The following is a 16020-nucleotide window of genomic DNA, read 5'->3' as shown; positions in this document are numbered from 1 at the left end:
AGATTAATAAGGTAAACTAAATCCCAGAGGTCATCTGGTATCACCTACCACATTGAGTGCATAGACCTTTCTGTAAGAATTTAAATCAGATATATTAGTATCTCATGTATTTTATTTGAATCAATAAATTCCTTGATATATAAAAAGGGTTAGAAATATAATGTCATGAAATAGTATTTCATTCATGAATTGTAGAGCTGAAAAAATATGATAAAATTCTTGTAGTAGTATATCATTCATGATTTGTAAAGCTGAAAAATATGATAAAATTCTTGGACCAGACAAAAAAAAAATTAGAGAGAGAACAACTAATATAGGTGTATAAAAAAGGCATGAAGCAGCAGGCAACTTACAGAGCAGTATATGGCAGATAGTGCTGTCATTATAACTACAATCACATTTGATGAAGGGGTTATAAGCAGCTTCATCAATTTCAATAAAAGGATCAATGGCAGCCCCAGAGCATGGATCTCCAGTTGTATTCCACTGTTCCGTGTTTGCACGCCTCTCCCTATAACGTTTTTCAGATAAAATCATAAATACGCAATAATTCTCCCTGTAACTCTTAAGAGTCCAACAATCCTTCACTCAAATTTATCACAAACACTTCATCATCTTCAAACTCTCAATTCCACCTTTTATTTCCTCTGCAGCTCCACAAGTATGGCTGTGAAACTGGAAGTAGGGGGAACATGCTCAGGTGTTATAGAAGTAGAATTACAAAATTAGATAGTACCCGTGTTAATGGAAGAGATAGTCAAGCAATCAAATTGCACTCCATCATCAATCAATCTCAACTATGGAGGTCCTTTACTTAAAAATAGTGAACAAAATCTTAAATTGATAGAACTGAGTGTTGAAAATAACACCAAAATTTTAGTTTTCAGAGTTAATGTTGATGAGGTCACATATTCTGATCTCTTTTTCTTAATGAATTTCTAAGCTATCCATTTTGACATAATTAATCACTACTTCAATTTCTATTCCATTCAAGAGACAAAGAACATATCTATTAAAACTCAAACAAACACAAACACACAATAACAACAAACAATCCAAAATCAACATCTACTTTAAAAATCAACAGTTTCAAAATGAAATTCAATTTCGAAGAGGTGGTTAGATATACCAAAAAATTTTACCACCACCAAAACAAATGCAAACCTGGCATTACGAGCGTGTATCTCTTTTTCTTAAATTGATAGTACCTTAATGTCCAATTTCAAATGAATATACATATCCAAACTAAGCATAACAAACAAATAAATGAATGCGAGATGAATTAATCTACACTTACCGTAATAATTCGGTCGTCGGCGATAATGTGGTGGTGGTAGGCTGGGAAAGGAACAGAGTATACCAACGGGATAAATGGCTTGCGAAGACGAGTAGACCGGCAAGGAATATTGGCAGCGAATTCCGAGTACTGGCGACGGTAGTGGGCGAAGAAATTTGGGTGGATTCACATGCCAAATCTGGCGGTTCTATTGTGCTATCACTGCTCTAGGAAGAAGAATGAGATGTGAATCGTGATAACTAAGGAAGAAATGAAGTCTTCCTTTAATTAGGGTTTTTTTAAAATTAGAATAAGTTTTTCTTCACTTTCTTGTTTAAAAAATCCAGGCGTTTTTTTCCTCTTCAATTTACAATTCATCACTATGCCCACTAATATATATTTTAGGAATCCATATTTTCTCTAAAATAAATGATATAAAATCAAAATAACCACTTAACAAAAATAAGTGGTTTCTTTAATATTTGTGATTTTAAGGATGTGCAAAAAGACCACATGTCTAGAAAGGAGATATTTTTATCATAATATGAGAGACCTCTTGTTTAAGAAATTAGGTGTTTTTTGCTAAATAATCACTTATGTCATTAAAGTGGTCTCTTATGGGTGGTCACTTTGCCCATATTTGTAGTAGTGTAACCTAAAAGGTTTATCCATATCATCAAAACTTGAGGTATATCTTTAATTAGACAGAGATGAAAGTGAGACAATGAAGGTAACTAAAATTGCTCAACGGTTATGATGTAGACATTTAGTAATTTTCGAGAAAGGCCGCTAAGATAGCAAATGCTTAGAACATGATATCTCGTCAGAAGGTTGATTCCCTCATTTCGGTACGAGAAAAATTATATAAGAACTAAGGCAAATAGAGTTAGATGTGATTAAAAAAAGGATATTTGGAAGAAGAAATAAATATTGCGATTAAAACATTCCTTTTCAGGAAATTTGAATTAAGTAAGTGCAAGCTAGGTTTATCAAGGAACTGAGGTCAATAGAGAAAACGAGACAACGAATGTCAAAGCATATGGTTGCGGAAGCATACAAATAAATGGGAAATTGAGAGTACCGATGATTTATAACTAGAAAAAAAAAGGATTCTGAGAAAGGCACATAGTAGTGTGTACTCAGTTCATCACGAAGAGGACAATATGACTCATGATATAAATTTTTAGTGGAAAGGGTTTTTAGCGAGATGTGCTGCTGTGGACACCAAATTTTGAATCTCTTTTTCGGATAAATTAAATAAAGATTTTAAAAAGAAATAAAAATAACGAAAACCATCATAGGGAGTGAGGGCCCCGTCAAATGCATGTTACGTCTCAAAACGAGAGTTTCATTCTGTTGTGTGGTTTTTCTACGTGTTCGTCACACTATCACTGTTTAGAAATTTAATTTTTCGAAAATCATAGTCAACGACTACCACCACCAATTTTAATAAAATGATTTGTTGACGAATCATGTTCGTCTTTAATAATCTGACAAATGTTCGTTAGTTATTACAGTTAGTTTTTCGAAAATCTGAAAAACGAGTCGCGATTGCGCGCCAGAATTTTAGTCGTCTTTCCAAACTAACGGGAATCAGTTTTCTTGATGGTCAAGTAAATGTTCATTGAATAAAGAATAAGAGTATACTCCCTCTGTTTTTTTTTATCTTTCTATCTTTCCAAACTAACGGGAATCAGTTTTCTTGATGGTCAAGTAAATGTTCATTGAATAAAGAATAAGAATATACTCCCTCTGTTTTTTTATCTTTGTCACTTTTTTCTGTGCACACATCCCACTACACATTTTTAAACTTAAATATCTTTCATTATATATTAGTAAAAATTATAACGATTGAATATTAGTAATGTACTAATTGAGACAAATCAAACAAAACCTCACATGACTATATTTTTTCTTATACTCCCTCCGTCCCAAAATATAGTTCCCATTTCCTTTTTGAGTGTCCCAAAATATAGTTCCCATTTTCATATTTAGTTCCACATTTTTCCGTAATTTGTCTAGAAAAACCGTGTCCCATCATTTATTTGCTTCTTGAATTTTGTTTTTTCCTTTGTTTATTCAACCAAAAAAGTTATAATTAATATTCTTTCACCAATTATTTTTGATTCTCTCTCCTAAAATCATCTTTTCCCATACAACATTTATTTAAATAAACAAAAAATCTTTACTATCCCTCTTAGATTCTACTTGCATAAATTACCGTGAAAAAAGGAAAATGGGAACTACATTTTGGGATGGAGGGAGTAAATGGAGAAAAATTGAAAAGATTCTCTCTAGTATGAATAGTGTCAAGATTCTAAGAGCATCTACAATGGGTGGGTGGGTGGGTTTTTGTTGGTCTTTGTAGTTTTTCCATTCTCTCTCCTTTCCTCCTCCTTACACCTCACATCCCACTAACTTCCCACCAACTCATTTTTTTTCTCACAATGGCTAGACTAGTTCTACTTGGCTTTTCTAATTCTCTCTCTTACTTTTGGTATACTCCATCATATACTCTCTTTCCTATTGAAAATGTTCTTATTCTGATATAGAGTAGATAATTTTTATTCATGTTTTAATTAGTGATATATTAATTAATTTATATACATTTTGAATAATTTTAGGTCGGAGAAAGTTATTAGAAAGAAAAGTAGGTTGTGAAAAAATATGATAAAATATATCAAATTTAGGCTCAATTTATAGATAATTTTTTTATAGTTGTAATGTAATTTTTTTAAAAAAAATATAAGCTGATTTTATTTACTTTAAAACAAAAAAACAATCTTGTAAAAAAAAAAGAAACAGCAACAATAAAGCAATATTGATACATATGGCAACACCCCATTTGTTATTATGCACACCATCCAAGGCATGGTTGGTCTAGAATTCCAGACCAACCAACTCCAAGGGCCAATTGCTCCAATGGTAAAGCTAAGTAAAGCTAGCTTTACTTTTTGCTAGACCAACCAAAACCAACCCCATTGCTCATGCTCTAAGTGAGAACGATAAAAAAAACAGAGGGAGTATTCTTTATCCACTAATCACATCCTTTTATCCATTAGTTAGAGAATGAGAATCATGAAAAGCAGTGAGAGTAAGAATCAAATCCCATGTGCAAGAGGAGAGAATCCGGATTTTTTTCCGGAAATTTCGAGTGTGCACCAGGCACACGATCATGAGCTAGACACATGATTGTGCGCCTAGCAAACATCAGTTCCCCGCGCCAGACACAAAGCCTTGCGCCTAGCGCACGACGCCATGCATAGCGTAGGCTCCTGCATTTGGCGCAATGTTATGATCAGTTTTATTTTGCACGTTTTTCGATGCATTTTTTATGTATTAGGGTGTAAAGAATAGGAATATTTTTCTGAAAATATGATTTTGCCTTATTTAGGAGAAAAATAAAAAAGAATAAGGATATTTGTGTTTCCAAAGAGATATGATGATGGCATTAGGGTGAGGTCATTAGAGTGATGCCATTAGGATGATTAAGGATGAGCAAAATCAGATTTTTTGGGTTAAATAATATGAGTTTCTATTTCTTTGAAACCCTTGTTCATCTCCCTCATTTCTCTATAAATACCCTCCTTCTTTTATTTCAAAACCAAGCTGAGCTAAAACGAACTTAATTTCACAACTTCTCTCAATACTACTCTCATCTTCTCCCCTTCCTTCCTCTAAAAAGTCTCATTCAAAAAAAAAAGAGTAAAAGTTAGGAAAGTAATTAGTAAGTAAATAAGTTCATCAAAAGAAAAAAAATACAAAAAAAAGAGTTTAAGTTATTAATTATGTAAATTTAGAAACTCACTTTGAAATTAAGAAAATCACAAAAAAGGTAGAAAAATTTGCAAAAGGGAAGTGCATCATTGAGCTAGCAAGGTAAAGTTCAAGGTTTTTTTTTTTTTTTTTTTTTGATTATCTTCTCAATCATCTACTAAATTTCTCCTTGTTTCTTCGTACGATTTTTTTAATTTTTGGAGTGAATTGGGTATGAGGAAGTCTTAATAGGTTTCCAACCTTAAAACCCTAATGGGGAGACTCTTAGGAAACAACATGACTATGTGATTTTTCTTAATTAAGTTGTTATTCATCACCAAAAAATGTGTTTTCATAAAAAAATTCAAGTAAAATTGTGCATAAACATCTCTATAAAAAAAAGAAAATGTGATGATGTAATTATAATCAGTTTTAATTTCGTGCTTTATTTCATTTTTGGTCTGTATCATATAAATCTCTTTTAGGATTTAATATTTTTCCTATAAAGTTCAATATGTTTCTAGCAATTGGGCTTTGGAATTTCTAAAAGAATAATTTTCTACAAATAATTAAAAATTATACAACTTTGTTGTGTAAAACTGATTTTGTCCAGTCCCACCTAAGTTTGTTATATCAATAAAGTTCAAAATAAAAATCATTCAGATAAAAGTAAAAACACAAGTTTTACATAAAACATCAGTGGGTTTCCAAAAATAAAAAAAATCATGTTCATATGAATTTTATGCAATTTGATATCATTTTTGCAAAAATGTTCATATAAATCACTAAATTACAGAATACTGATTTTCTCTTCAGTTAAGAAAATAAACAAAATATGGTCTCAAAAATGTCCAATTTAAATGCCAATTTTCAGTCTAGTCTTTCAATGTGTCTAGAATGTCCATACCAAAATTCATGTTAAGATAAGTTCAATAAGTTAGATTTCAAAGAACAAATTGAATAAAAGTCTTGGTTTGACCGGTTTTTAGCATAACATTCACCATCATTCGAGAGGTCACTAAAGGTTTTTGAAATTTTGACACAACATAAAAAAATCAATGACCTATCCATATATACTTCCTCTGTTTCTAAATAAGTGCAACATTTACATAGTGTTTACTATTATATTCATAGTTTAAACTTTAATTAGCTTTGGTGATTTACATTTTAGGAAAAACATAGTCATGTGGGATCTTGTTAGATTCGTCTGAATGAGAATTTTTTCAATATCAACTTTTTATAATGTTTATGTATTGATAATTGAAGATATTAATGGTTAAAATAATGCATTGGCAAACGTGAAAACAAAAAATGTTGCGCTTATTTAGAAACGGAGGAAGTATATAACATTCTCAATTTAACGCTTTGTGCAAAGTCAGTACAAGAACAAAAGTGCCATCTAGAAAATGAAATAAAGTGATGAACTCAAGTTTCATAAAAAAATTGTTTTCTTTTCCCACGAAAATTTTAATTGAAAATCATAGAATTTTAAAGTTCCTCTAAAAATGAATCATTTTATCATGTAAACAAAAATCAATCAAAATTGTCATAAAAAGCAATCAAACTCAAAGAGGTTAATTAATCTCTAATTTTCACAAGTTTACAAATAAACATGAATTCCAAAGCCCATACAAGGAGATGAAGATCAAGGAGCCTCATGGTGAAGATCAAAATTGAAGATTTTGTATAGATCATAGATTTTATACATCTTGTTGTAATAATAACTTCTTGTAAATAGTTATTACATCATTGAATTAATGAAAAAACATGGAGATGTTTATGCATAATTAACATAAATAATTCCACAATTCCTTTTGAATAAAATGAGAAACCAATGTTACAAATATTGCATGTTCGACCAATATATCATAGTATATGAATCAAATGACCCAATCTCAATTAAGAGGAAAAATTGTAAATCTAACTAAGTTAAATTGTATGATGATCCATCTTACATTTTAAATTTGTTCTCCATCTTCATATGGATTAATCATATAATTTAACATAGTTATCTTGGTAATTGTGATTTCCGAAATGATTTTTGGTCGTTTCACGTGTCTCACTTTAAATGGCCAAATTCCAATTAGCCAAACAAAAATCTCCGAATTCCATCTCAAATTGATCATCTTGCTAAAAATAACTTAATAATCTTCAAATAATAATAGGGGGCGTTTGGTTAGGGGGTTACAAGAAAGGGAAAAGGGAATTAGTTGATTCCATTCCCTTAAAACTTTTTTGGATTGGGGGTTTTGTTTCCCCTCTTTTCCCCTCCATTACCCCAAATCCCTCTATTTTGATTTCCCACTACCCTCTCCACTTAGAAACGGGGGAATGGAAAATCCTTGACCATCACCTTTTACCACAACCACTTTGCCACCAAAACCACCACCCTATAACCCCTCCACCGGAAACCACCACTCCACCACATAAAACTGCCACCATCAACCCGAAACCACCACCATCAACATCATCTACACCTGAAACCACCTAAAACCCCAACCCCACCATCATCGACCCACACCCAAAACCACCAAAGGCACCGCCGGAAACAAACACACCCCACGGAATCACCATGGCACTACCCAAAACAAACCTCATCCCACCTGAGTGGTCGTGAAGGGAAGGGGCGACGGAGGAGGAGGGTAAGGGACGGCGCGCCAGCGACAGGGAAAGGGAAGAGCGGCGGCGGGGGGAGGGGAAGGTGGAGGAGGATGAATATATTACATGGGTGGTGGTAGTTTTAGGGGAAAAGTTATGGTGGTGGGAAATACTAGGGTTTCCTTTGATAATATCTAAACAAACAACTTTGAAAATCGAAGGGTAAACCTTTCCATTCTCCTTGTAACCCTTTCTCAAATCTGTTCCCTTTCCACTCAACTAACCAAATGGCCCCTAAGATTATTTCTCATTCATCCAAAAGCCTTCAATTAGGAAGCAAACCTCTTTTTCAAAAAGACGTCTCTTAAAAGATCATAATCTTATCACTAATTAAGGTGATTATTTCAGCTCACATTAATCACTAATTAAGGTGATTATTTTCATCATATTTAATCACTAATTAGGATGATTATCTTAAACCTTGGTTAATTACCAATTAGAGTAATTAGCTTAACCTTTCATCATATTTAATCACTAATTAGAGTGATTATCTTAAAACTTTGATTAATCACTAATTAAGGTGATTAACTTAACCCATTTCATATTTAATCACTAATTAGAGTGATTATCTTAACCTCAAAATTTTTTGTCTCTCCTCCCATCAGCTACCATTATTATTTCTCTTGAATTTCCGGTTAGTTTCTTGAATTTTCGGGATGTTTATTTTTTTCTCTTCCCACACAGCCACCTATCCCCCCCCCCCTTAACCCCATCCATGTAGACCCCCCACCCCACCACCCTCAACCATCCCCCACCTTGCGAATTCTACAGCCCCACCTCCCCTTGCCCCCTTCAATTTCCGACACTACTCTTCGTGTTTGCGGTGTCCGTCTTGTGCTGGGGGTGCTCGGTGATATGATTACTAAACCAAGAAGGCTAATAATCAAGCTATGAATATGTATCTTGAAGAAAACATCAAGAACTTCGAACAACAAGTAATAAAGTCGACACTAGGGATATTTCTCTATTCAAGATCACTCCCGAAACTTGAATAAAAGAATCTAAACACTCTTTTAATCACTCCTGAAATTAAGATGTTAAACACTAAAAATTCAACACTCCTGAATAATTATTAATGGTTTGATTTGTTAAGCTCTCAAGCAAACAATCAAGAAGATGTATAAAAGACAAAACTAAAACTATGTATTATTGAAAGTCACGGCCCCTATATATAGGGTACAACTTATGCTAAACTAACTAGGAAGACATAAAACTATTCATGTAACAGCCCGCATTTCCGAGCTACTAACTAATCACACTTAAGTTACACAAAACACAATCAACACTTAACAAACCTCGAATTTACATTTATTCACATCGGAAACAAAACCTATAGAAACGATCTTGGATCTGTGGGTCAGGGGACCACAACATAACAACTTGAAAATCAAATAACAGATTACGAATACTTCCAAACAAAGCATCTAACTTTAACCCCAACCGGCCATTTCATAACATAAAAATCTTCTTCTTGATCAATAATCATATTCCAAGTCCTCGACATTAACCCTGCAAAATCACTAACAATGAACCCTGCCCCAACCAGGACAGGTTCCAAGAACAAAATCAGAAAAACTGAGTACACACACTGTCCAACCAGAAATTCATTTTAGTGGCTTAAAATATAGTTGTGCGGTTTATTACTCTTCAAGTGGAACAATCCCAAACTTCAAAAATGCTTAAAATGAAACAGTTAGAAATGTTTTTATTACGACACCAACAACCCTTAACTACAAAGTCCGATAAAGAGTACTCATACATATACTACAGATAATAAGTTCCTTGCCATAAGGACAAATTTCAACAACCATTGAATACATAAGCTCATCCCAACCTCATTTTCGGTGGCTTAAGACCATTCATATACAATTCATGCTAGAGTTCAGTATGCTTCACAAGTAAGGTGCTTGCTTAAAGTTTCAGGATTACTATCCTTGCACAATCGCAAAAGTAAGAATTTTTATCATGAAGATCACCACTTAGATCATTCAAAACCCTTTGGGTCTACATCATTTAATTTATTTGGGTAAAGCGAACACGAATAGAGAGGGGATCCCTATACAAGGTGCCGATTGTCTCTAAGCTAATGGAGGTCGTCACCCCACCGTTTAAATATTTATGCTTGCAAGCCTTAACATGGACATGTCCCATTTTTATTATTTGCTGGACTTCACCCACCCAGCGAGGGTTCGGAAGGAGATCACCCATCCTCCAAGGGTTTTTGTTCATACCGTACCTTATTTGGTATCAACCTTTATCCACTTGTATCCATAGTTTATTTACATAAATAGTTTAAATGCACAGTTTATCAATACCACACGTGTTCCGAAAAACACATATTTATCCATGGAGAGGAAAAAGAATCGCAACTACTATTGTGTTACTAATCATTGCAAGACTTGAATCTTCTTTTGAAATCTTTTGTTTTACGTCAACAATTTCACATATTAGTTACGTGGAAAGATATAAGGAAATAATCAATTCTTTACTGCTTGTAAAAGTCGTATAGGCACTTAGTGTGCTCATTTAAACTTTACCAAAAGGGTTGAGTTAACTTGAACATTTGGAACTTTTGTCAAAATAATTACAGCAAAAATACTGAACTTAAAATGAACATAACTTCCTGCTCGGTACTTCGAATTGGGAATTTCCAAAACTTAACCTCAATAACTTTTGGATCATGACTACTCAAAGGAACAATACATGCTCCATAACACATATTGAGCATCTCGTTCCATAAATGTTGTTTACTTTCCCCATAAAATAATAGCTAAATCATAATGCTCATTTTCTCAATAACACAAACTTATATCTTTCAAAACTTATTATACTCTTGTTCTTAATTCGTATCGCATACTCAATTCCAAAGTGTATCAACGACTTAAACCTCTGTCCGTAAATTAATATAAAACAAAACAAAGTTGAAATGTAATTAACATATCCACAATACCTGAACCTCAATAATCTTATTATAACCTCAATAATCTTATTATAACACAAATTCAGTAATTTACTGGCCTAAGAAAAATGCAAAGAATGAAAACTGGGTATTTATACCCAGAAGCATAAATCCACACAAACACCCCAAATATGGGGTTGATGAGAATTGAACTCCCAACCATGAAGTTGGGAGGTGGGAGCTCCAACCATTGAGCTCCCACATGATTCTCCATGAGAATGGAAGTCCCACAAAAACACCCCAAATATGGGGTTAAACACCATCACATGATTGTAAGCAAAGCTGCTATCGAAATGCAATGTTAAGGACTTTCTCCATGGTGTGTTTTTTTTTTTTTTTTTTTTTTGTTTTTGAGGTGTCATTGTGTTGAATCCTTTGTACTCACATTTGGCGATTTCAATCGAATGAACATTAATTTTTATCGGAGTCCAGTATAATGCTAGTAGCATGCTCCATTTGATCCCAAAAACATCAACTTCTTTTTGGAAATGAATTACCAAAATATAGTATTTAAGTGTAACAAAATGAGCTAGAATTGCCAAATAGACAATCTGTTCAAAATAGATAATCTACCATGAATTGCCAGGCGATCAATAGAAAGACATTTAGAAGGGGCTGGAGTATTACAAATGAGCTTCCTTCAAAAGACGTTATTGTTCCTTACACTTACTGCTTGTATGGTTAATTAATCCTTAATATGATTGCACAAAAGCTAGATAGTCTCTAGTTCGTTTTAAGTCTTTTCTGTATATCCAACGTATACCACCAAAGGCACAACAGCATCTTTCAAGCTCATCTTTTGCTCATTGTTTTATCACCCAAAAAGAAAGTTACGAATTGTGAGAATTAATTGTTTTAATAAAAGTCTACAAAGGATTCAGATGGGTCATCATGACATATAACAGTTCATAATTACTCTTTTTACGTAGAAGCATAAACTATAGTCTATATATATAATATTCACTGTTACAAACACATAACTAGCAGTCATAACATCTACTACAGACGGTAATAGGGTTTCCCAAGTTTATTATTATGTGTTGTACTACTAATCTACCATCAAACCATTTTTGCTCCAGTGTTTGATCCTGTTGATACTCTTGCCTTCCCCCTATAACAGTACGCCGGGGGGGGGGGGGGGGGAGGTTATAGAGTTTCAACAAGTTTTCACAGAATCACAAAGTTACAAGCATTCATGAGAAAGCAAAATTTAACCAAGTGCCAGTGAAAATGAAAGGACTTGCATTGTACGCTTTTCCTCCAACAAGAGCTGTTTCAAAGAGAACGGGATCAATCGAAAATATCTGCATAGTCAGGGAGTTCATTATCATCTGAGAATTCATAGTAGTCATCATCAGACACAAAGTCCATGTCGTCGTATTCATCCGCATAGGTTTCATCAAAATCACTATCATAATCTGTAGTAAGATACATGTAGTCATCAGTCGAGTCATAGGGACGCCGTAAATCCTTGATCTGTTCAGAGCATCTCTTTGCCAAATTCCCAACAAGGTTCACGTTAAAACATGCACGAAGATCAAGGGACTGAAGATGAGGACAATTATCCAAAATTGCTTTCAGACCATCATTTGTCATGCTATTTCCAATTAGCTGAAGGTGGTGCAGTTCAGGCATGCTTTCTGCAATGGCCATAGCCTCATCATCACATGCCAAAGTAGGATTTCTAGATCCTTGCTCATTCAATTTAAAAGTTCTGAGGGTGGGGCAACAATGAATAATTTTTATGGTTTGCTCTCCTGTGAATGGGCACAGAGTAAGCTCAAGCTCCTCAAGTAAAGGAAGCTTTTCAAAAGCTTCAATAAGTGCAGCGGCCGAAACTGAATAGCAGCATGCAAGACGGAGGTGTTTGAGCTGACTTGATCTGCCGCACATATACAATGTTTAGAACATATTTAACTGATCCAACTTTTCCATGGAAAGAAGCCAACAAAGTAAAAGCAGCACGAAAGAACCATAATTTCCTCTCATATTCTTAAACAGCTTTCAATGCTCAGCAAGGGGTTGTGTTCAATGACGTGTTAAAGTCAGATACAACATAAACTAAGACTGTGAATCAGACAGCATATATAGTCAACAAATTAGATTGTAATGAGACAAGACAACTAAGATCAGTAGTACGACTAGTATGATTCAAAGCACTTTTAAACCTATATCTTACATTCCCGTAACAAGAATGCATAACAGGAGACTAGTAGCAGAGAAGCCGTTGCCATCTTACTCAACATCTAAGACACATTCCCTGCCAATGATATTGTCAAGAGCCTACTCAGACCACCAATCAACACTTCCAAAGAGGCTACACAGAGTTTCCCATAAGATGTAGCCACTGGACATAGGACACCAATTGCTTTTGTTTTTGTGTTCAGGCTCCCTAAAGAGTTATCTAAACAGTACACATACGTTCTCTAAAGATATATATATAGCCCATTATACCTGAGTGATTCAAGTCTAGTAAAAGATAGAAGTTCGAGTCCACTAAAAGATGCCCAAATCATCAACTTTAACCAAATCAAATGGAGTTCTAAGTCTAATTAACGATTACGAACCAAGGACATCGAACAACACACCATTACTCATTATAGTCAAAATTCCCATTACTGAGCTTTAAAATAAATGAAAGCAAACATAACAAGTTAAATGACGAAATATTAGAAATATAAACAATTGGTGAACCATCATTTACTCCGTAATTAATCACCATTAGTTGACCTAAACCATTTAACCTTAGCAGTTAGGATAATTAAGCAATCAAATGTGATGGTTACAAGGTTAACAATGAAGGTTGTTTTGCACAGCCATATTGCACATACCATCTGTGAAGAAAAAATCAAAATCCTATAGTTGGCTAGGCCTCATTCATAAAAAATATAAATCATGTTCATCAATGCACTTTAGACATTCAACACAGACAAACATGATACATATCACATTCAAGATTACAAATAATATCTGTCCTGTCTCTCAATAGTATCTCTTTTCGTGTAAGTGTCCGTGTGTGTGCATTGTCCTTGCAAAAAGCATTTGAATATTTTTCATTATCATTTATCCTGAGAGCATAAAGGTACAAACAAAGAATCCAGCTTATACGCTTTTCTTCATAACTTAATCCAATTCCAAGGCATTACCTCAGGATATAAAGAAACAGACTAGTTAGCATAAGATGAGGAAAGATGCAGGAGCAGAGGAATAGACAAATAAATATGATTAGTCTAGTGGCAATAATGAAGAAGAGAGGAGAGGAAAAAGAGTTAATTCATTTCTGGTTAGGTTAGTATAATTAACGAAGAATGAAGAAATGAGAAAGGGCAAACATGTTAAACACACAGTTCAAACAAAAGCAGTTAACTAAATCTGTGAGTTTAGAGCTAAAGAGGAACAGGAAAACATAAGATCCTTTCTCAACTTTAACCTAAATAAGGTGTCGTTAGATTCGCAAACTCCAGAACCAGTAAAACCAGCATCTACGCACAAGCTAGAGCACAAATGCCACGAACTGTAGCAAGGTAGAAGCGAAGATTCGATCCTCCCAACCCGGTTCCCCTTACAATTCTTTGTTTTCGTTCTACTTGGGAGGACTAATAATAGTGACAAGAAACCCGAAACGTGTCAATTACGCAAACAAAACTAAACACACAACAAGATAAAATTTGACAATAGATAAACTTAAGTGTTGGTATGATGGTATCTTCTCATTACCAAACTAACCATAGAAATTCAAATTGATTGTATATCACACACAAAACAAAAACAAAAAAATCTCCAAAATCCACTGCATTAAACTCTTGATACAAAAATAAGCATAAACACACCGCATCACAAATTAACAATCATTTCATACCATAAACAACCGAAACCGAAAAACACTGCAAAACCATATATAACCAACATGATTTGCAATGAAAACCTCCAAAATCCACTGCATTTTACTCTTTATACAAAAATAAGCATACGATAAACAAGGTCACGAACCTTTATACAAACCAAGCATCAGAAATTAACAATCATTTCATACGATAAACAACCGAAATCGAAGAACACAGTCAAAATCATACATAAACAACACAATTTGCAATGAAAACCCCCTATTTATAGAGAAAAGAAAAAGAAATCAAAAGTTACCGCTGTATTATGTAGGTGATAAGTTCATCCCGACCAAAACCCTCAATGTCGACATTGTATAAACCACCAGAGCTACGATCAACAGCACTGCACAACATTTGCTCGTGTTTTTCAGCCATTTCAGGCTCATTCAGATTGTGCATCACAACAGTGCGCCACATTGATGGGTCTTTGCAAATATTATACCACAATTTACAAACAAATTGTGCGGTTCCGAGGATTTCTACGGCCTCTAATTTCATCAAAATCATCAGTGTAACATCGCGAGGCATGTCATGCCAGTTTCGCGATTCCTCCTCCATTGACGACATCGTTTAGGGTGTTTACCTTCCTAATTTACTCGCGCACTCTCTGTCTGTGATGTGTCCGTCTTTCTCTGTCTTTGTTACACCGATCAGTAGGGAGGCTCGATGAGAAATGCCTAAGGCTATGTTTTCTTTTGGGAACGGGATAAATAAATGAGAAACAAAACAAAATAAAACAAAACGGAAATATGTTACTATCATTTTTAGATGATGAATAAATATTTATAATATGCTACATTTGATATGAAAGAGAAGTCGTTATATAGAGTTCTAGTTCTGTTAGGATTCTATGTAAATTAGGAGTTTTATTTTAATTAAGTATTTAAGTGATAAAGGAATCCTATTATACTTAGGAGTCTAATTCCTTATCATTGAGTCTAAGTAGGAGTCTTATTTTACTAATTATATTAGGAATAAGCTTGTGATAAGTATAGGTTATTATTTGTCTTTATCCTTAAGATAAAGATAGATAAGTTTATTAGTTGTTATTTTTAAGATTTACTAGTCATAATAGGTTTAGGAAATCTTGTACTATATATATGGGATTTTCGGCCATAATAGATTAACAGATGGATGAGATTAGAGTTTAATTTTCTTTGTGAAAATTTTCGGACTTCTTTGTGATTTCCAAACCTTGAATCAATTACTTTGTGTTTGAGATTTAAGATTGATTACTTAATTACTTTGTGTTTGAGAGTGAATCAAGACCCAATTCGTGAATTACTTTGTGTTTGATCGAATTGTTCTATCCTTAATACTTAAAGAAAACACTAAAGATCCAGTCTTTCTTTCAAGATTCTTAGATTTTCGTAAAACTCGACTAAAGTACATTCACATTCATATCAAAGTGGTATCAGAGCTGGTCGAAAAAAAAAATCAAAAAACTTGCAGGTTGTTCGTCCATATTCAAACAGTTTCCAGTTTCA

The 16020-nt window shown here is 33.8% G+C and overlaps 1 protein-coding gene across 1 annotated transcript; it reads right to left on the bottom strand.

The window, feature by feature from the left end:
• Positions 1-11575: 11575 nt before the first annotated feature.
• LOC104901171 (putative F-box/LRR-repeat protein 23) lies at positions 11576-15259 on the bottom strand. Its single transcript, XM_010688717.4, has 2 exons — positions 14790-15259; positions 11576-12531 (listed from the first exon to the last, which is right to left on the bottom strand). Exons 1-2 carry the CDS (start codon positions 15098-15100, stop codon positions 11940-11942), a joined length of 903 nt encoding a protein of 300 aa, XP_010687019.1. The 5' UTR covers positions 15101-15259; the 3' UTR covers positions 11576-11939.
• Positions 15260-16020: the final 761 nt, after the last annotated feature.

This window comes from Beta vulgaris, chromosome 8, assembly GCF_026745355.1.
Source record: "Beta vulgaris subsp. vulgaris cultivar EL10 chromosome 8, EL10.2, whole genome shotgun sequence".
NCBI lineage: Eukaryota > Viridiplantae > Streptophyta > Magnoliopsida > Caryophyllales > Amaranthaceae > Beta > Beta vulgaris.
This window is presented reverse-complemented; position numbering and strand designations above follow the sequence as displayed.

Coding starts and splice junctions, on each gene's coding strand:
- LOC104901171 (XM_010688717.4), bottom strand. CDS start 15,100: ATGTCGTCAATGGAGGAGGAATCGCGAAACTGGCATGACATGCCTCGC. Junction 12,532..14,789: donor ATCACCTACATAATACAGCG/GTAACTTTTGAT, acceptor TATGTGCGGCAG/ATCAAGTCAGCTCAAACACC.